The 22,014-nt window shown below is 41.3% G+C and overlaps 1 protein-coding gene across 1 annotated transcript in view; it reads left to right on the top strand.

Annotated features, from left to right (window-relative positions):
- The window catches only part of NME7 (NME/NM23 family member 7), a 94,321-nt gene that overhangs the window by 8,194 nt on the left and 64,113 nt on the right, over positions 1-22,014 (top strand). The window contains exons 3-6 of the mRNA XM_060234614.1: positions 479-589; positions 2,399-2,449; positions 6,145-6,352; positions 16,117-16,222. Of these exons, the coding sequence (XP_060090597.1) occupies positions 479-589; positions 2,399-2,449; positions 6,145-6,352; positions 16,117-16,222 (476 nt within the window). The remainder of the gene's footprint in view (positions 1-478; positions 590-2,398; positions 2,450-6,144; positions 6,353-16,116; positions 16,223-22,014) is intronic.

Here is a 22,014-nt window from a genome sequence, read left to right as displayed (position 1 = left end):
TGATTTCCATTTGTGAAGAAAAAGTAGCTTCTTCATCTTGACCTCTGTACAATTCTGATAACTGGGGATTTGCACAGATCCAGCTACTTAGAAAATGTCTACATTACAGTGCAGTCCTTTCTCTTTGGAATTAAATGGTGGCATTGTTAATTCACAAATGCCTTATAGTGTGATAATTGTGATGCCATGGAAAAATTGACTGGTTTCATGGTGGCAGCCACAAGATGTAAATTGGCCCTTGAATTTCTCATATCCTGTCTAGGGCTGCTGGGACACATTGACTAGAAGCAAATGCCTGACTCATACAAGAGGATATTACTCGAAATAAAGGTGCATCTTTGATCCAAGGTCATCCATTGCTCATGTGAATGATACGAATGATTGTGGTAAATATCTCTCAGTGACTATGATCTGCATAGTCAAACGTTGTCAAATGTTGATTGAAACTTCTATAGATGAATTTTTGTTTATTTTTTAGAACCTTGGCTTTATTAAAACCTGATGCAGCCCTTAAGCTTGGGGAAATCATTGATATGATTTTGAATGCTGGTTTTACAATAACTAAAGTGAAAATGATGATATTATCAAGGTAAGGCTTTGATAACAGTTTTAAAAATTTCTTAACTAACTTGACTATATTGGCATCAAAGTGGAATGCTTTTTTTTGTGCTCCCACACAACATCATGCTATAATCATCCTGTTTCCAGGATTTTCCTGTCTTCAGTATGTTGTTTTCCAAAACTCCTTTACTCTGATCTTTTTGGAAAGAACACAATAATCTAAGTGTGTTAGCATGCCATCTGTAATGAGTGGTGTGCATTTTTCTGTCCTCCAAAGGTCTTGCCTTCACCAGCGTCACTTTCATGATATCAGCCCCTCATGGATAGGGATGTTAATTCACAAGCACCTTATAGTGTTATGATCTGCATTTTTGCTGTTCGGTTCGTAGCTGAACCATGAACTGATATGAACTGAGAGGTTGGTTTACAAACCGAACCAGTTTGTATTGGTTCATGACCCCTACTTTCTACTTCTGCTGCTTTTCACGGGGAGCAGAAACCAGGGAGTTAAAGAGTTCCAAGCTATGAAGAAAAAAACGTTGAATAGCTGATGTATCATAAAAGACCAAACACAGACCTAGAATCATAGAGTTGGAAGGGATCCCCCAGGGTCATCTAGCCGAACCCCCTGCACAATGCAGGAAATTCACAAACACCTCCCCCTAAATTCACAGGATCTGCATTGCTGTCAGATGGCCATCTAACCTATGTTTAAAAACCTCCAAGGAAGGAGAGCCCACAACCTCCCAAGGAAGCCTGTTCTACTGAGGAACTGCTCCAGCTGTCAGGAAGTTCTTCCTAATGTTGAGCTGGAAACTCTTCTGATTTAATTTCAACCCATTGGTTCTGGTCCTACCTTCTGGGGCAACAGAAAACAATTCCGCACAATCCTCTATATGACAGCCCTTCAAGTAGTTGAAGGTGGTGATCATATCACCTCTCAGCTGTCTCCTCTCCGGCCTAAACATACCCAGCTCCATCAAACTTTTTCATAGGACTTGGTCTCCAGACTGCTCACCTTCTTTTTCACCCTCCTCTGGACCCGTTCCAGTTTTATTTCCTTAAAATGTGGTGCCCAAAACTGAACACAGTACTCCAGGTGAGGTCTTACCAGAGCAGAGTAAAGTGATACCATCACTTCACGTGATCTGGACACTATACTTCTAAAGAATAAGAACTGGAGGAAAGGCTTTTTTTGCGCAGGAATGCAGTTCCGGCTGGCTTGGCATCAGGGGGTGTGGCCTAATATGCAAATGAATTGCTACTGGGCTTTTTGCATAAAAAGGCCCTGTGTGAAACAGTGGTTACATTGGGGTGTGTGGCCTAATATGCAAATTTTACAAAAGAAGCCCTGATTGGAGAGAGAGAAAAATGTATGAAACAACAAACTGGAAAACATATGTAGATAAACTATTGCAAACATCAGACTAGTAGAAGAAAAATTAGCAAGTTTAAATGTATAATGAAGTCTGAAATGCTCAAAATTGTTCATGAAGAAGAGAGCTTTAATCCTTCCCTACCTTTAAGGTGCTTGAGATCAGTTCACACATAACAATGCCATTGTGTTCCCCAAATGGCTGCCAGGAATCCTGTTAATGATTCTACGGATTCCTTTCTTCATCCCACTCTACTGCAGCCTCTGCTTTGCAGGCCATTCTGGAAGGTCTTCAGGAGTGACTTTCAGGTATGTGTGCAAAGGCTTGCAGCAGAAAGGAAGAACAGGAAAGCCCCACTGTGTGAGCAGAATTTCACTTGTAGCTTTTGGGATGCAAGCTATTGTTGTTGATAAAACATTGTTCACAATAAGAGTAACCAGTTTTAAAAATACTGTTTCTAGGAAAGAAGCAATGGATCTCTATGCAGAACACCAAGCAAAGCCGTTTTACAAGTAGGTATCTGTTACTGTGTATAAGATGGTTGAAATAATGAAAGTGTGTTAGATGGGATTGGATATTTTTCTAGTTGATCATGAGATGCTTACAGCAACAGGTTTTGAGAGAAACACAAGTAGAGAAGGCTTGCAGGAAGGGTTTATGTCCTGCTTTCTTCCATACTCCTGAGGAGAAGCAGAAGTTGTTAGACTGACGTATCTTTGTTTATTACAATGATGGCAATGGCATCATTGCTTAAAAGCATCAGCGGTGTCTTGTTTACTTGGTAGCAAACCATTGGTTTGTCAAGATCATTATTATTTGACTGACTGGTGACAGCAGTTCTCTGGGGTCTCAGGAAGAGGTCTTTCACATTACTCTGTACGTGAACCTTTAAATGCAGATGCTGGAAACTGAACCTGAGACCTTCCTCATGCAAGGCAGATGCTAGACCAGCCTTCAGGTAGTAGCTGAAGACAGGGCCAGCCTTAGGGTGCACAGCACCCCAGGCAGAGTTGCCATGCCGCACCCTCTCCACTGCGCCGCCCTGCAGCGGTGCCCCCCACCACCCTTCCCCTCTGCCCATTCGCACATGCTGTGCCCCCTCCTGCATCCTCCCCTCCTTTCTTGTCATATTTGCAGCACCGCAATGCACCGCCACACTCTAACCCCCACTCCCCAAGTGCACTCAGAGGAATGATGCCAGCCTCCCCTTACCCACTTTGACATGGGCATTTCCATAAAGCGTTATCTTAAGAGAATGCATGACACAAGGAGGCTTCATTCCCCCCTCCCTTCCAGAAGGGAGGGGGGAGCGAAGCCTTGTTGCGTTGCGTTGTACGCTTTCTTAGGAGAATGCTTTACTGAGATGCCTATGTCAAAGCAGGTAAGGGGGAGGCTGTCGTTGCTCCTCTGAGCACGCCAGGGGTGGTGGTGGGCAGTCCACCTTCTGCCCCCCCAGCGCGCTCAGAGGAGCAAGACCAGCCTCCTCCTTACCAGCTTCAACGTGGGCATTTCAGTAAAGGTAGGTGGGAGCAAAGCCTTGTCCCGTCGTACGCTCTCTTAAGAAAACACTTTACTGAAATGCCCACATCAAAGTGGGTAAAGAGGAGGCTGGTGGCATTCCTCTGAGCATGCCGAGGGGGGAGCGAATTAGGCATTTGTTTGGGGTACTGGGGGGAGCCCAATTCGGTGCCCCCACTCCCGGGGCCCTAGGCAAATGCTAATTTGCCTAGTGGGCAAGCCGGCCCTGGCTGAAGATCTCTTGCCATTATGACTGATTTCCAGGTGACAAATGCCTGCTTTGGAAGGTGGATTCTTGAACATTATGCTCTGTTGAAGTTGCTCCCCTCCACAAGCCCCACCCTCCTCAGGTTCCACTCCCAAAATCTCCAGGTATTTCCCAATTCAGAGCTGGCAAACTCTGCCACTGGGCCACAATCCCTTTTAGCCTGTATATTGAGCAGCTATTGCTGCTACTAATGAAAATTGAGTACGCCTGCCTTAAAGCAAGTTTGCTTACTGCCGGTGCTAAATACAAGGATAGATTGGTTTGTGATAGTCTGTGGGAGTACATTTTTTTTCTTCTGCATTTCAAAATGTAGAAATAAAAGGATTAAATGGATGCTCAATCTACAATGAGATAACGGTAAAATAAGAACATTTGCAGTGCAATCCTAAACTGAGCTGTATCATTTTCAGGCTATGGAAGTCAATGGGCTCAGAAGGATGTAACTCCACTTAGGATAGCACAGGTATCAAGACCATCTGTTTTCATAGTTTTCAGGATTTTTCAGTATTGCGTATATAAAAATTTTTATTTTTATGATCAAACCCAGGCCCTTTGGGGGCACAAGTGCCCCACATTGAGGTATATGTTGCAGAAAATTTAGAGCTGGTCCCCTTGTGGAAACAACTCATGAAAGGTCTAAGTCATTCTACATGGTTTGAAGCATTTAAAAATCATGCCTATAAGCCTATAGATTTAGCTGCCAGGATAGAATCTAGATCAGACAGAGCATTTATCTAAGGATGATCTTGGATGCGAAACGAGAAAAATATTTGTTAAAAGGAGATGGGAAAAATCAGATAAGAGAAAAAGTTCTCATCAGACCTTATCTGAGTCCAGCCTGAGATTCAAAGAGAGATGGATATTAGTCAGTATGGTTGTCCATCTGGACTTGCAGCTGGTGAGAAAACTGTCAGATCGACCTAGAAGAGAGATATTTATCAGTGAAAAGTAATAACTTCTCATGGTAGAGTCTATATAAGCCTTAGAAATTTCCCATAGTATTGCTGCCCCCTTAGAAAGCTAATGGGCTATTCTGGGGAGGTTAGCTGAAAGCTTGATTAAAGATCTTTAACAAAGATTGGGCTAAGAGAATGATGGCTGCTATGCTTAAGCAAACTTAGACACTAGCGGGTATACGATTGTACAAGATTTGCTAACAGAGAAATAGAGTAGAAATAAGATAACAGAGAAATAAATAGAACAGAGAAATAAATAGAAATAAGCCTAACTACTAAAACTGGAAATTATTTTAACTATATAAGAATATAAGAAGAGTTCTAACTATAAGAGCATAATGTGAGTTTGTTATCTAACTGGAAAGTGTTTTGCTTCCTTTATAAATAGCTTGAATGCACTGTCTTGAGAGAACACTGGAAAATAAAACCTTATCTGCTGTTTACAAAAAGTGTTTCTGGGTTTCATGTATTAGATCCTGGGAGCATTAAGATGTTTTGGGGAACTGTGGTAAGATAAAGTGTTTATGAATTATAAAAAGAGAAAATTCCCGAACAGCCAGTTTGGTGTAGTGGGTAAGTGCACTGACTCTTATCTGGGAGAACAGGGTTTGATTCCCCACCCCTCCACTTGCACTTGCTGGAATGGCCTTGGGTTAGCCATAGCTCTGGCAGAGGTTGTCCTTGAAAGGGCAGCTGCTGTGAGAGCCCTCTCCAGCCCCACCCACCTCACAGGGAATCTGTTTTTTTAATTTTTATTTTATTTATGATTTGTATCCCGCCCTTCCCACAAGTGGCTGTTGTGGGGGAGGAAGATAAAGGAGATTGTGAGCCGGTCTGAGATTCGGAGTGGAGGGCGGGATATAAATCCAATATCATCATCAGTATGGTTTTGCAGCAGACTATTATTTAGGAAATACATTGGAGGCCTACAAACACTTTGAGAGATCTCATTTCCTCTTCCTCGCTAGTTCTTTCTTTTCCTTGAAACCCCCATAGCCTCTCCCCTTTTCCTGCTTTCTTCTCTCATTCTCACTCATCAGTCAGCCTATTTTTATCAGCCTTCCTGTCTTTAGCTTTCCCTCCTTCCCTCCTCCAGGTAGCTTTTTCCTCGAAAAACTATGGTCCAGTCATGCATTGCCAGCCACTGGAATGGGCTGAGTCATGTGGTGTCAGCTAGGTTCAGTCCAGTTACATAGTAGAGAACCTGTAATTTGTTTTAATTTCAATTTTTATTGCAACCCTGAGGCTTTCCTCAGGTTTGTAGAAAGGTCTGTCTTGTCTGTCCATGGCCCCAGTCTCAGGATTAAGTATCCATCAAAAGTGAGATATATTGGTGTTTGCAAAAATTGTTTTCTGTACCCATTGTAGGTTGAGATTATTGACTTCGTTATATCTAGGAGAGCTGAAACCAGACAAAGTTTATTTTTCACTGTGAATACTTGACTGCTATATTTTCTGCTTGCAGTGATCTTCTTGAGTTTATTACAAGTGGCCCTGTTGTTGCTTTAGAGATCTTGGGAGATGATGCAATATCGAAATGGAAAACTTTTTTAGGACCCGCAAACTCAGCTGTGGCCCGAACTGATGCTCCAGGAAGCATTAGAGCATGTTTTGGAAGTGATGGCATCAGAAATGTGGCTCATGGGCCTGACTCTTTTGCTACTGCTGCAAGGGTAAGTTTTTATATGCACAACCAATCTTTTGTACATTAAGGTGAGTGGATTTTAGTTGGTATATAAATCCTAAAACTTTGTTCTGGTGGTTTTGATTTGACATGATTATGACATGTTTCTAGTGACATTTTTGTGATCAGAACCCATGTTTAGCCACACCACAAACAGCAATTGTACCTAGGCTTATAAGAACATAAGAGAAGCCATGTTGGATCAGACCAATGGCCCATCCAGTCCAACACTCTGTGTCACACAGTGGCCAAATACACACACACACACACACACACACACTGTGGCTAATAGCCTCTGATGGATCTCTGATCCATATTTTTATCTAACCCCCTCTTGAAGCTGGCCATGCCTATAGCCGCCACCACCTCCTGTGGCAGTGAATTCCACATGTTAATCACCCTTTGGGTGAAGAAGTACCTCCTTTTATCCGTTATCTTTTAACCCGACTGCTCAGCAATTTCATTGAATGCCCATGAGTTCTTGCATTGTGAGAAAGGGAGAAAAGTACTTCTTTCTCTGCCTTCTCCATCCGATGCATAATCTTGTAAATCTCTATCATGTCACCCCGCAGTCGACGTTTCTCCAAGCTGAAGAGCCCCAAGCATTTTAACCTTTCTTCATAGGGAAAGTGTTCCAAACCTTTAATCATTCTAGTTGCCCTTTTCTGCACCTTTTCCAATGCTATGATATCCTTTTTGAGGTGCGGTGACCAGAATTGCACACAGTATTCCAAATGAGTCCGCACCATCGATTTATACAGGGGCATTATGATACTGGCTGATTTGTTTTCAATTCCCTTCCTAATAATTCCCAGCGTGGCGTTGGCCTTTTTTATTGCAGTCACACACTGTCTTGACATTTTCAGTGAGTTATCTACCACGACCCCAAGATCTCTCTCTTGGTCAGTCTCTGCCAGTTCACACCCCATCAACTTGTATTTGTAGCTGGGATTCTTGGACCCAATGTGCATTACTTTGCACTTGGCCACATTGAACCTCATCTGCCACGTTGACGCCCACTCACCCAGCCTCAACAGATCCCTTTGGAGTGCCTCACAATCCTCTTTGGTTTTCACCACCCTGAACAATTTAGTGTCATCTGCAAACTTGGCCACTTCACTGCTTACTCCCAACTCCCAATCATTTATGAACAAGTTAAAGAGCATGGGACCCAGTACTGAGCCCTGCGGCACTCCACTGCTTACCGTCCTCCACTGCGAAGACTGCCCATTTATATTCACTCTCTGCTTCCTATTAATTAGCCAGTTTTTGATCCACAAGAGGACCTGTCCTTTTACTCCATGACTCTCGAGCGTACTAAGGAGCCTTTGATTAGCAACTTTATCAAAAGCTTTCTGGAAGTCAAGGTAAACAATATCTATCGGGTCTCCTCTGTCCACATGTTTGTTCACCCACTCAAAGAAATGTAACAGGTTAGTGAGGTAAGATCTTCCCTTACAGAACCCCTGCTGAGTCTTCCTCAATAACTCGTGTTCATCAATGTGCCAGCTCATTCTGTCCTTGATAATGGTTTCTACCAACTTTCCCGGTATTGAAGTCAGACTGACTGGCCTGTAGTTTCCCAGATCTCCTCTGGAACCCTTTTTAAAGATGGGGGTGACATTTGCTACCTTCCAGATTTCAATGAAAGATTACATATTTTTGTCAGAAGATCCACAAGTTCAACTTTGAGTTCTTTCAGAACTCTGGAATGTATGCCATCCGGACCTGGTGACTTATTAGTTTTTAATTCGTCTATCAGTTGTAGGACATCCTCTGTCACCTCAATCTGACTCAGGTCTTTCAACACCTCTTCCAATACAAGTGGTTCTGGAGCAGGCAAACATTTCTCATCTTCCACAGGGAAGACGGAAGCAAAAAATGCATTCAGCTTCTCAGCCATTTCCCTATCCTCCTTCAGTAATCCTTTGACCATCCAAGGGCCCCACTGCCTCCCTTGCTGGTTTCCTGCTTCTAATATATTTTGAAGAAATTTTTATTGTTGGTCTTTATGTTTTTTGCAATATGCTCCTCATAGTCCCTTTTAGCCTGCCTGATCACAGTCTTGTATTTGATTTGCCACTGCCTGTGTTCTCTTTTATTAATCTCACTTGGACTAGCTTTCCACCACTTAAAGGAGTCCTTCTTACCTTTTACAGCTTCCATTACTTTGTTTGTTAACCATGCAGGCCTTCTGTTATACCTGTTTGTACCTTTCCTAACTTGTGGTATATATTTTATCTGAGCTTCTAGGATTGTAGTTTTAAATAGCTTCCAAGCTTCCCCAAGGGTTTTGACTGTGTTTACCTTTCCTTTCAGTTTCCTCTTCACATGCCTCCTCATTTCAGAGAATTTACGCCTTCTAATGTTAAACATGGTTGTGCTGGTCTTTTGGGGCAACTCTCTATTTATACAAATGGTGAAATCAATAACGTTATGGTCACTGCTCCCAAGCGGTGCGATCACTTTTACATCTCTCACCAAGTCTTGGGCATTACTTAGGACCAAATCCAGGATCGCCCCACCCCTGGTAGGTTTAGAGACCATCTGCTCCATAGCACAATCATTGAGAGCATCTATAATAATAATAATAATAATAATAATAATAATAATAATAATTTTTTATTTGTATCCCGCCCTCCCCGCCGAGGCAGGCTCAGGGCGGCTCACAGACATGGAGAGTACCATGATTACAACAATACATTATACAGTAAAATACATTAAAATCCATTAAATAAATAAATAAATTAAAACCAAGATTCAGTCTTGAAAGGCCATTTGAAAAAGGGTGGTTTTACAGGCCCTGCGGAACTGATTGTAGTCCGATCTAGAAACTCAATCTCTTTCTCTCGACCAGAACACATATTGACCCAATCAATCTGCGGGTAGTTAAAATCACCTATGATGACACAGTTTTTACGTCTAGCCACTATCTTTAAGCCTTCCATCATATTATAGTCATCCTCTATCTTTTGATTTGGTGTGTGATAACAAACTCCCATAGTTAAATTTCCTTTTCGGTCCTCTATTTAAACCCAAAGCATTTCTAGAAGGGAATCTAATTATCTGACCTCAGTCTTTATTTATTTATTTACTTATTATTTACTAATTTATTTTTGACTTTTTGACTTTCCAGGTTAGCCTGATCACCACTATAATGCCTCTCCTTAAGTAGTTTATAGAAGAAACTTCTCTTGTGTAAACAGCAATAATCAGTACTTGCCAAATCCAAGAATAAAATACATTGAACAAATTTAGGTTTGGTTCTTCCCCAAATATATTCTGTTACATTCTGTTTTAATGTTGAAATATTTTACTGTTTGATGTTCACTGCTTTGGGAACCCTATTTGGGTGGAAAGGCAGAACTGAAATGTTTTAATAAATAGATTCAGGTGAATAGCTGTGTTGGTCTGAAGCAACAGAACAAAGTTTGAATCCAGCGACACATTTAAGACCAACAAAGTTTAATTCTGGGTATAAGCTTTTGTGTGCATGCACATTTCATCAGATAATTAAATAGTTATAATTTTCATAGTAAGAGTGCTAAGCAGATGATAAATTTAATGCCAAATAAACAATGGACTTATTTACCATTTTATGTTATTTGAACTAAATGAAGATGATACCAGAAAATTAGCTGCTATGTTTGTGGCAGGAATTGTATAAAAACCTTTTAAGATATATGTTAAGAGAAAAACTTTTGAAAGTAATTTTTAAATGACCACTCAATGTTATCAAGGGCCTTTTCAATATGTAAGAATTTTAATGTCAGCTTTTTCCATGACTTACTGGGGTTGAATGGAGCTTCAGGAATGGATTCTTTTTTTTAGAACCCCTTCCTTTTGTAGGCTGTTATGCTTCCTAAAAAGCCACTTTTGAGGGTCAGAGAATCCTTGGTAACAGCATGGCATATGGTATGGGAGGCTGAAGCTTGAATAGGAAATTGTAGAAACTGTAGGCATGCTTCTGCTGCTCTTGAGCGAGCTGAAATTCATCCTGCTTCCACAAACTATCATTGAAATCAGCTCATATAATGTCTTTTGGGGTATTCTTCAGTTGTCTGTTAAACATAATTCTTGTTGCTGTGAAAGAAATACTTAATAGCTTTTTAAATAGCAAAACAGATCTACGCATAATAAGATAGGCAGGAGTTTTATTTCATTTAATAATAGGGGTTTTTTGCTTATTTGTATCCTACTTTTCTGCATGCAAAAATTCATCATAGACAAAGGAAGAAAGTATCTTGGACTACTTGGAACCCCCTAGCTGACTCATGCAAATTGTTCTTGATTCATGTAATCTTTAGTGTAGTCTGTGTGACCAAAATACTATTAACTGCATCCCTTTAAGGATGAAATTCTAAATAAAGGCCTTATAATTTGACATTCAGGCCATATGGATGTGGTGCTTCATTTCTTTTTAATGTGTAAAGTTAATCCAGACAACAATATCTTTGTCAGTCTATTGCAAGAGGCAAGCAGTTCTGGGAGACAGGCATAACTCTTGAGGGAAGGCATTCTACAGCACTGGAGCAGTTTATTGGAAAGGCCTTACTGCTGATGGATGCTGACCTGATTCCCTGAGGGGTGGTTTCATTGGTAGATATTGAAGCTTGGTATCTGGGCATGAAATTAGTAAAAATACTCCATGAGATTCTCTGGACCAAAGCAATTTAAGGATTTAAGATCAAAACGAGCGACTTGAATTTGTCCTGGTAATATATTGGCATCCAATGGAGTTCTTGTAAGATGAATGTAATATATGACCACAAGTTTTGACGAACCAAAAGATATGAGACAGCATTCTGAACTAACTGAAATTTCTTGATATTCTTCAAGGGTTACTGCATATAGAATATGTTAGGACAATTCAGTTGTAGAAGCTTAAAAATAGTGAACAAGTGTCTATGCAAGTAATTCAATATTCTGCTTTTAAGACCCAGAATTTTCAGTTTCTTTCCCACAAAAGCCACCAAATTGTGCTTCATATTTTGAAATGCCTCTAAAACTTGTTGTTTTCATGAAATTTGCATTTAAATTGTATATTATAAAATTTTTTGATGTTGTTTCTAAAATTTTCAGTTATGACTTCATATTTTAATTTAACGTATTCATGTTCCTCAAATATTTTAAAACCTGTGTACTTTATCTTAATAATTTATTATTTTCTGTTTTTTCTGTCTTAGTTTTCTCTTTTTACTGAACTTTTATGCATTCACTTTAAAAAGCTGTTTCTCTAAGAATTAGTCTTTTGTTTTCATACTTTTATAGTCACTTATTTGCTGTGTATCACTCTGATTGCACATTTGCTACCTTCTACTCACAAAGGTATATTGCCCTTTAAACCATAGTGTCTCTACAACTGTACTCTCAAGACCTCCCAAATTACATTTATGAGTACGTATAATGGATTTTACTGCACAGTATCTGTTATACTGTTCCCTTACAATACATTGCAATCCTTAGATCTTAATTTATTTTTGCATTTTTGACTTTCCAAGTTAGCCTGACCACCACTCCTTAAGTAGTTTGTACTTAAGTTTATACTACTTAAGTTTATACTACTTAAGTAGTTTATAGAAGAAACTTCCCTTGTGTAAACAGCAATAATATAGTACTTGCCAAATGCAAGAATAAAATGCATTGAACAAACTTACATTCTTTCCTTTTGTTCTTTTATTTTGTACAGCAGTTTGTTCCCTAAATGCAGTACAACTCATGTATTGAGGCAGAGCTCCAACTGCTGCTGTCATTTATATGGAGAAGACCTAGAAATCTCTCCCCAGCAATAAAATATATGCTTTCTGATCCAGTACTCTCAGCTTAGAGTGCTCTTCCTGATTTTATAGCTCAGTGGTGCCCAGTTTTGTGTCCATGGGTGTCATGGTGCCTACTAGTGTCTTTCTTGGTGCCCGCTTCATTCTTCCCCAAATCAGAAACTCAGTCTTGGAATTCTTCCACATAATTGGATCAGAAATTACCTCTGAAGAGCCCAGGTGGAATTACCTTTGAGCCTGTAGTGAACACTCATTTGGAATCATGGGTTCCCATCAAAGGGAGGATGCTTGGCTTGGGGTTTCCCAGCGTTTTGTATCTGGCCCCAGCACCCATGGCAGCAGCTTTGTGGTAAGCTTTGCCCCCCTGTGGTAACTGTTTTGTGGGTAGCACCCCTACTTTTTCAAGGTTGGGGACCCTACTATAGATAGATTATGGATGACTTCTTGCACTCCTGTTGAGATTTCTTTTCCTCTTCCACAACAAGGACCTTTCAGATGTTTGTGGGATAGTGGGAAGATGTAATTCAGATCACACATTTATCTTTTTGATATTCAGAACAGCTGTGTGAATGGAGAATAATGGGCAGCATCCTGCCTTTCCCCGGCCAAAGGAGCCTTTCTCTAACTGAAGTGTCTTCCATTTGCATAGTGAAGTGGTAGATGCAGGCCTTTAGTACCTGCACCATGTGAATGGTAATGTTAGTGCCACATTTTTCGTTATATGTGCCTCTCTGTCTGTCTGCATGTCTGTCTGTCTCTCAGTGTCTCTGTGTGTATTCATGTGAGAGATGAGCATTTGACACTTAATAACATCTCTTTATGAGCTGTTCTTAATTAACATATTTTTGTGTTATGATGGATTATGAAGCCCATCTGGAATAGTTATAAAGGCTTTATTGGAACTGAGACTCTTCTGAATGCCAGACTGTTCTGTATCTCTTTCTCACTTCAAGAAATCATGCTGTACAGAAGGGCACTTCTGTATTGTGCTATGATACCTGTGTTCTGTTTTGCTTTCCATGGAAACATGTTTCTTGTGGCTGATAGGAGCAGCTAAGAATAGCATTGTTCACAGTGTCTTATTATTCATTCTTTGTGCTGCATGGACAAGTGATGTTTGGGGAGCTGTGACATGTTTTTAGGCTCTGAATGCATTTTTGCTATGTATACCACATACAGTTCTTTAAAAGGTATGAGTATGTTTGAACATTGGGAAAATATATAGCAATCAGCCATATAGATTATGTTGCATTATGTATGTGTCCATGTATAGATTAAAAGTCTGAAAGCATGTGGTGGCAGGAGAAACCTAGGGCAACTCTACATCTGATCTAGATGTAATTTCCCCCCTTGTTTCTGATCTGTACCTTCCATCGTGTTCCCTTCTCCCCTCCATGAACTTATTTGTTTTATTCAATTTAATTGAAGGAGGTAAGTAAATATGTTGAAGTTGCCTAGTAACCCAAATAGCAACCTTCTGAGAGATCTAGCGTGTCATTCTTCCATTTGCTGATGTGCTAAGATTGACTTAGGATAGTTGTGGAACTGAAGAAAATAGTAACGGACGCTGGTAACCAGTTTCCTTGCAGACCTGATGCTGCAATCCGATGTCCTATTCTGTCCATAGGTAGGCCAGTCATAGAGAAAAAGAGAAAAAAAGTTTCTAAAATGAATGTGGGTGTAATATAGTGAGTGTGTTGCATGTGACATGCACGACAACCTTGTTGAGCAGTGATTTCTGTGGCCATCAAGTTGCAGTGGTTTATGATGATCCCATAGGGTTTTCAAGGTAAGAGAAGTTCAGAGGGGGTTTGCTATTGTCTGCCTTTGTGTAGTGACCATGGAGTTCTTGGAGGTTTCTTATCCGAGTACTAACCAGTGCTGACTTTTAGCTTTTGAGATCTGACAAGATTGCGCTAGCCTGAGCCATCCAGGTCAGGGCAATAATTTCTAGAGCTCATGAACTGTAGGAGGCAGCAAATGTAAACAAAGTAATTTGTTTTCACTTTTTTGTTAGAAGTTCAGTTGCACTGTTCTAATAGACTTGTCTACAAGTTCTGATACCATGGTGCTATTCTTACTTTGTAATTACCATAGATTGACACAATCCTTGGAATTGTGTATTGAATAGGCAGGTAGCATAAAATGTTATGTAGCCTCTTAGCAGTTGCCAAGGAAACTTGTAAGATGCTGCATCTATAAACTCTCCTGTAAAGAAAGAAATATCTGTTAAAGCAAACCTGAGGTAAATTCTTTGCCATGCATACAAATGCTGTGAGTATATGGTAGCTGTTTCTAATGTTCATACAGTTATAGCCTGATTTGTCCTTTCAAACAAATATCACAATATGGTTTCAACTGAGCTATCCAGGGTAGAATCTCCACCAGTACATGAGACACTTAAGGACACATCTGCTGTTAGTTTTCATAATCATAGATGTGCACATTCATATTTTAAAGTAGCGGATTTCAATCTTTGTATCTCCATGGAACCCTTTCTATATCACAAACAAACTTATGAACATTGAAGAGGATGCTGGGAAGAATTCTAGTGGACACACTGAGTTCATGTGGGCCTGCTGCTCTTGCTGTTGTCTCACTTGAACTGAGAATGTGCCTTGGAGCACTTCCTGTGGCTGCAAATTGCAGGGGGAAAACACTGTTCTGATGCCACGTATTGTCAGTCTACAGGAACACACTAGGGTATTTATGAAAAAAGTCTTGTCATTCAGTTTTTTAAAACCTCATCCTCTATATATACAAACATTATTTCTTTTAGTGTTGGATTTTATTTTTGTTTCTTATGATAGACTATAGAACAATAATGTAGAACAAGGAATTCTAATTCAGTCTCATTTGATTCATTTGTTTAGACTTTGGGTCTGTTGTTCCAAGATAAATGAAGTCATGATTTAGGAAATGCTCAGTCCTAAACTTAAAAATTCATCAGGTCCTTTTCTAATACGTTTTTAATGCAACCTCTGCTAGTGTTTTTTTAGGTTTCTCAGAGTACACTAGATGCAAGAACTCTTGAAATTTGAGACAGCAGAAGGCTTGCTTGCTGTTGTTGTTGTTGTACTTTACTTCCAATCAGAATTCTTGAAGCAACTTACAAACAAATCAGCTTAGTACAATATGCAATAATAAAGTAAAATCAATAGTCAATTTAAGCAGGAAGAGACAGTGAATCAATATCTAGGGATCTGTAAGGCAGCTACAGGCCTGGTTTCTGATTCTCTTGGGTGTTGATAGGACAAGTACACTTTCTTAATGCAGTCAGATAATGTATCCTGGCCAGTAGTCCCCTGCACCTCCTGAAAGTCATAACTTGCACAGGAGCTTTTTTCGCCAATTTTTCCTTCCCATTGCTGTTCTTCCAATCTGCTTCCCATGCTATTTCTATGAATCTCAGCCATTGCTTTTTAGATAGTACAGTGGGTGCTTCTTGAAGGGAAGTGTAGCAAAGATCCATTCCATAAGTTGAATATAATTTATGATTCCCAAGGTGTTGGCTATTATAATAGAAACAATGAGCTAGTAAAAGATGGTGGTGTTAAATGCAAGGAGTGAGATTACTGAAGTGACCATTGCTATAATAACCGTGTGACCTTCAGCTGTTTGAACCTTGTTACACAGGTCATACTGTAATCTTGTTTGCATGTTCTGTCCATTCATATGTTAAACTTAATTGAATGCTATGCAGCAGTTTCTGGGAGGGGGTGGTATATAAAGGTACATGGGATAAAAAAAACTTACACAAAAGAATCACACAGCACTTTGAAAGGAAGACAGCAGCTAATTAAACACACACATACACACACCTACCTCTGGCATTGGTGAACAGAGTGGATGCAGCATGGTGGGCTGCAGGTCGCAGCAAGGAGATCTCTTTGGCTTACTTGTTCTGTTCACACTTCATATATGTGCCATATCTCAGAGCCATGCCACAATGACTTTTAATTCCAATTATTTTCAGGAGCTGGAGTTATTCTTCCCTTCTAGTGGAGGCCGTGGACCTGCAAACAGTGCAAAATATAGGGACTGCACCTGTTGTATTATTAAACCTCATGCAATTAAAGAAGGTAAGTGACATGGGCATGAAAATGTCTTTTGGCTTCTTCATTAGACAACCATGTAGGTTGAGATTTAAGCAGGTATCATATTGTTTGTTTTGTAAAGAGCAGGGATCTTATGCTTTGTTGAATTAAATGTTATAGCTAATTTAGGTGCATATTTAAGGTGGAAGTGGAAGGAAAATTTTTTCTGTGTTGCTGAAACAGATAACAGTATCCTTTATACTGGTAGAAAAATGTGTGGTAATGTTAACATAACTTCAATCTCAGTGTGCTGCAAAATTGTTGAATGCTAAATCACACAGTTTTATATTCCTGCCTCTCTGCCTCTGTGTAAACATAGTTCACAATGTTCATTGTTCAGAAGTCACAGATTATGCATTAATAACTTGTTCATGATATGACAAGATGATCCCTGTTGGGCGTATTGTGTTGTGACTGGTATGGCTTACACATGCTCAAAGTACTATGGCTTTTTGCAACTAAAGTAGCAAATTTCAGACAACTGTCTGCAAAGAAATTTTTGAGATGACTTTTAAAACTAAAAATGAAAGGTTATATCTAATCGTTTAGTCCTTTTGTAGAAAATACTGTGGTGTAAATTTGTTTTCTAAAATGTGAAAAGTTACTAATATAAGGAGCAAAGATTGTAATTGCCCTAAAACAGTTTGTAGGTCTTGTCCCTTATAAACAGAACTTCTGTTTGCTATGGGCTATAGTAGCACATGTATTATAACACATGTAGCATTAATCCCACTGTTTGAGCACCCCAGTGGTTGTGCCAAACTTTTCTATCCAGGCAACCTTTTTCTGCTGGAGCAGTCCCAGGAATTTTTAGATGACACATCTGCTTTTGACCCATTTCAGTCCAGCTTCAGGCCAGGGTTTGGTGAATGATCTTTGTTTATAGTTGGATAGGGGACATCTGAGCTAATATTGTTAGATCTTTAGGGTTTGTAGAATCTCTCAGGCTCAAGTGCCATGTTCTACTGGAGAAAGTTTTCCTTCCAGATGTTTCGTTCTCAGCTGCGGAGAACATCCTCAGTGGCGTTGCAGCCGGAGCAGGCGCTCTGACCTTCTTGGCTGCTGTGCATTGATTGTTAGATCTGTTTGACATAGCTGACCACTCCATTCTTATCTAGAGATGGGTATGAACTGGCTCACAAACTAAAGCTCATGAAAAATGTTGGCTGGTTCACGGTTTGCAAACTGAAGTTCATGGTAGGTCAACTTTCAAGCAGTTTGTGGCAGTTCATGGATGGATATATTTCCAGACGGGGTGGGTGGGGGGTGGGCTCCCTCTGGGAATCCTACCCCCCCAGGGAAAGTGCATGCGCAATACATAGCCTCTCCTCTCCCGGTGTAGTGAACGCCGCGTGGTCACTGTCTGGCTATGCCTTTCGATACCGTTAGCAGGAAAGGCCTGTGGCAAATCTTGGAACGTTTAGGATGTCCCCCAAGGTTCCTCAGCATGATCATCCAGCTACACGAAGACCAGCGAGGCCAAGTCAGACACTGCAACGACCTCTCGGAGCCCTTCCCAATAGGCACAGGTGTAAAGCAAGGCTGCGTTCTCGCGCCAACTCTCTTTACGATCTTCTTTAGCATGATGCTTCAAAGAGCCGCAGTAGATCTAGATGAGGACGATGGTGTCTACATCCGCTATCGCACCGATGGCAGCCTATTCAACCTGAGGCGACTAAAGGCACACTCCAAGACAATGGAAAAACTCATCCGAGAGCTACTGTTTGCTGATGATGCTGCACTCGTCTCCCACTCGGTATCAGCTCTGCAGCATATGACGTCCTGCTTTGCAGAGGCTGCCAAGCTATTCGGCCTAGAAGTTAGTCTGAAGAAGACAGAAGTTCTCCACCAGCCTGCACCCCAGGAAGATTATCACCCTCCCTGCATCACTGTGGGTGAATCAGTTCTGAAGACAGTCCAGCAGTTCAGCTACCTGGGGTGCATCATCTCCTCAGATGCCAAGATCGACAAGGAGATTGACAACAGGCTGGCAAAGGCAAACCGTGCATTTGGCCGACTGCACAAAAGAGTGTGGAGCAACAAGCATCTGAAAAAAGGCACAAAGATCAATGTTTACAAAGCGGTTGTGATGACAACCCTCATCTATGGCTCCGAATCGTGGGTTTTATACCGTCATCACCTGCGACTCCTTGAGCGCTTTCATCAGCGCTGCCTTCGCACCATCCTCAACATCCACTGGAGTGACTTTGTGACCAACACTGAAGTCCTCAAGCGGGCAGAGGTTACCAGCATCGAGGCACTGCTGTTGAAGACGCAGCTGCGCTGGGCAGGGCATATTTCTAGGATGGAAAACCACCGCCTTCCCAAGATTGCCCTGTATGGCGAACTCTCCACCGGCCATCGAAATAGAGGGGCACCAAAGAAGAGGTACAAGGACTCCTTGAAGAAATCCCTTAGCACCTGTCACATCAACCATCACCAGTGGTCTGACCTAGCCTCAGATCGCAAAGCATGGAGGCACACCATCCACCAGGCTGTCTCTTCCTTTGAGAACACACGCATAGCTGGTCTTGAGGACAAAAGGAGATTGAGGAAGAATCGCACTGCTACAGGACCAACCCTAAATCAGACTTTTCCCTGCAGCCGCTGTGGCCGGACCTGCCTGTCCCACATTGGTCTTGTCAGCCACCAGCGAGCCTGCAGCAAACGTGGACTATTGCACCCTTCTTAAATCTTCGTTCGCGAAGCCAAGCCGAGAGAGAGAGAGAGAGATATTTCCAGACAGTCTCCACTCAAACAAAATGTTTACCAAACTTCAAATCAACTTCAAAGCAAGGGGAGCAGGTAGAGTTCTCTGGCCTTGGAAACACCAATAGGTTTCCTGCATGTTTAATGTGTGTAACTTGCAATTTTGATTCTGTACCTGACATTTCCCCTAAAAGCACTTTCCTGGGAGTATCTCAGACCCCTTTAGTCCAATCTGCACATACCTTGGAGGGCACGTAGAGGAGTATCAGAGGGAAATCCTCTGCAAGTTTGATGTCTCTAGCTTGCATAGGGTCTATTCCAGGTGTGGTCAAACTGCAGCTCGGGAGCAACTTGTGGCTCTTTCACACATATTGTGTGGCTCTCGAAGCCTCCACCACCCTGCCTGGAGAAGGCATTTGTTTCTTTAAATCACTTCGTCAAGCCAGCCAGTGGCTTGGAGAATACATTTAAATTTGCTTTCTTTCCACCTCTCCCTCCCACATCTATTTGCCTTCCTTCCTTGCTTCCTTCCTTCCTGTTTTGCAGCTCTCAAACATCTGATGTTTATTCTGAGGCTCTCACATTAAGCAGGTTTGGCCACCCCTGGTCTGTTCTGTACATTTCCAAACTTGCACCTGTCATTTCCCCAGAAAGCACTTTCCTGAAGACACCTTCCTGGGGATGTGACTCAGACCCCGTGAATCCAATCTGCACCAAACATGGATGGTAGGTAGAGGAGAATAATCTGGAGATCCCCTGTGAGTTTGATGTCACTAGCATGCCAGGGGTAGCTGTTCTACTGCATTACAAACCAAACCAGATTATTTGACAGCTATAAATTCATGACGGATTGTGGTTTGTGAACTAGGCATGCTACGAACCAGTAACGGAACTGAATTTTCCTGGTTCATGCCCATCCCTTTTCTTATCAGTTGTTTGGAATATGTTCTCCTTCCTTAGAATCAGCCAATCTGGCCATTCTGATCTATGCTTCTGTAATCTTGTGGCTGAATTACTATAATGCATTCTGCATTGGGCTGCCCTTAAAGATATCCCAAAAATGTCTCAGAGTGAAGTAGTTCAGTTAATGTCAGGAGCAAGCCAATGGGAACATGTTATCTTTATCTTAAAACAGCTACACTGACTGAAAGTTTGTTTTTAGTCCAATTCAAGGTCCTTATGGTAGAGGACCCACATATCTAAAGAACCGACTCCTCCCATATGTCCCCCATATGCCAAAGTGTGGTCTTTGGACTGCATCCTACTGGCTGTTCCTCCAGCAGCATCCATAGCTGTTTTTCTACTATTGCAGCTCCCCCTCTCTCGAACAGGATTCCTTAGGGGGTGAGGGCAGAAGATGAAGAAGATATTGGATTTATATTCTGCCCTCCACTCCGAAGAGTCTCAGAGCGGCTCACAATCTCCTTTACCTTCCTCCCCCACAACAGACACCCTGTGAGGTGGGTGGGGCTGGAGAGGGCTCTCACAGCAGCTGCCCTTTCAAGGACAACCTCTGCCAGAGCTACGGCTGACCCAAGGCCATGCTAGCAGGTGCAAGTGGAGGAGTGGGGAATCAAACCCGGTTCTCCCAGATAAGAGTCCGCACACTTAACCACTACACCAAACCAGCTCTAATGGCAGCACCATTAGAAATCTTCAGAAGGTTTTGTTGCTGTTTTATTTGAATGGGGTCTAAATTGCAGGCATCTTTTTTGGGGGGGGAGGGGCATATCTAGGGTTTTATTCTATTGGTTTTGAAACATAATGTTCTAACTGGGATGTGTAAGCTGCCTCCCAGTCATGAGGAAAGATGGGGCATAAATAGTTTAATTAAAAGCAGAATTTTAGCTTCCTGTTTATACTGTACTTACATAATATCAGTACTAAAATCTACAAATTGTACTTCAAAATATAAAGTGGAAAAGAAAAATTGTAACATAATAGGATTAAATCTGTTAATATTGGTTTATTAGAAACATATTATATAGTCTTTCTGTGGGCAGATTTGTGTCCTTTCTTCATCTGGTTTGCTTTAAATGGTTGATGTCCAGACATAACCTTATATAGGCAATTGCATTTCCCTTCTATCAGGCACAGGAAAATGAATTATATCATAGTGTTTACAGTATAATTATATGTTTTGGTTCCACGGTCTGCATGTTCTAAAACAAATTTGCATGGGAAATAAATACTAATCAAAACTGTATTGTGAAAGGCTATCCAATCAACCTTCTCTAGCTTTTAGACACTCCTTAAAAGAACCAAAATGGGAATGGAGAATATGGAATAATGTCTTCTCCAGGCATTTGTATTGGAAACTACTTTTTGGTGAACATCCTCATGTAATTGGTTTAGTATCTGCCCTTCCCCACAGCAAAGGTTAGATATCAATATGACTGGTGTTTATGTTTTACCTATTTAAAATAGATTGATGTGTATCTCTACCGCTATGTAATGGTCCATCTTGTGGTGTGATGAGGTCAGTCATATCAGGTGATTTTAGATACTATTTTGTTCTAAAAGGAAAAAAATGATATTTAAGGCACCTGAACTGCCATCCGCTGTGTCTGTGCCTACAGTTCAAATACAGGCAAAGACCTCTTTTATGGATGGGTATGAACTGGCTCATGAGCCGAAATTTGGACCAAACTTGGGCCAGTTTGGAGTTCAGGAACTGTTGTTCAGGGAAGCCATATTCTCCACACATTTACTGGAGTTTGGGCTGGTTTGGGTCTGCTTTTCAGGGCCAGCCATTAAAACCTAAGAGCTGAGGGGTGCAGGGTCCACTACTCAGCTGTTAGGTTTAAATGGCTAACAGCCATTTAACCCTTTGTTTTGCTCCCTGCTGCTTTGAGGGGGGGGAAATGAAACTGAAAGGTTAAATGAAGCCCCTTCCTGGATGATCCCTGCCCCTTTCCCAGGCAACCCCCCTCCCCTTTCTTCTGGCTGTAATGGGAGAAGTGTGGAAGGGAAGTCCCTTCCAGGGCAATCCCCACCCTCTGGGAGAAAGGGGGAACTGAACTTGATTTGGGTGGGGCCCATTTAGTTCAGTTCAGGGGCTACCTGGA

Source organism: Heteronotia binoei, chromosome 3, assembly GCF_032191835.1.
Source record: "Heteronotia binoei isolate CCM8104 ecotype False Entrance Well chromosome 3, APGP_CSIRO_Hbin_v1, whole genome shotgun sequence".
NCBI classification, from domain to species: Eukaryota; Metazoa; Chordata; class Lepidosauria; order Squamata; family Gekkonidae; genus Heteronotia; species Heteronotia binoei.
The sequence above is the reverse complement of the archived record's forward strand: the minus strand, read 5'-3'. Positions and strand labels throughout refer to the sequence as shown.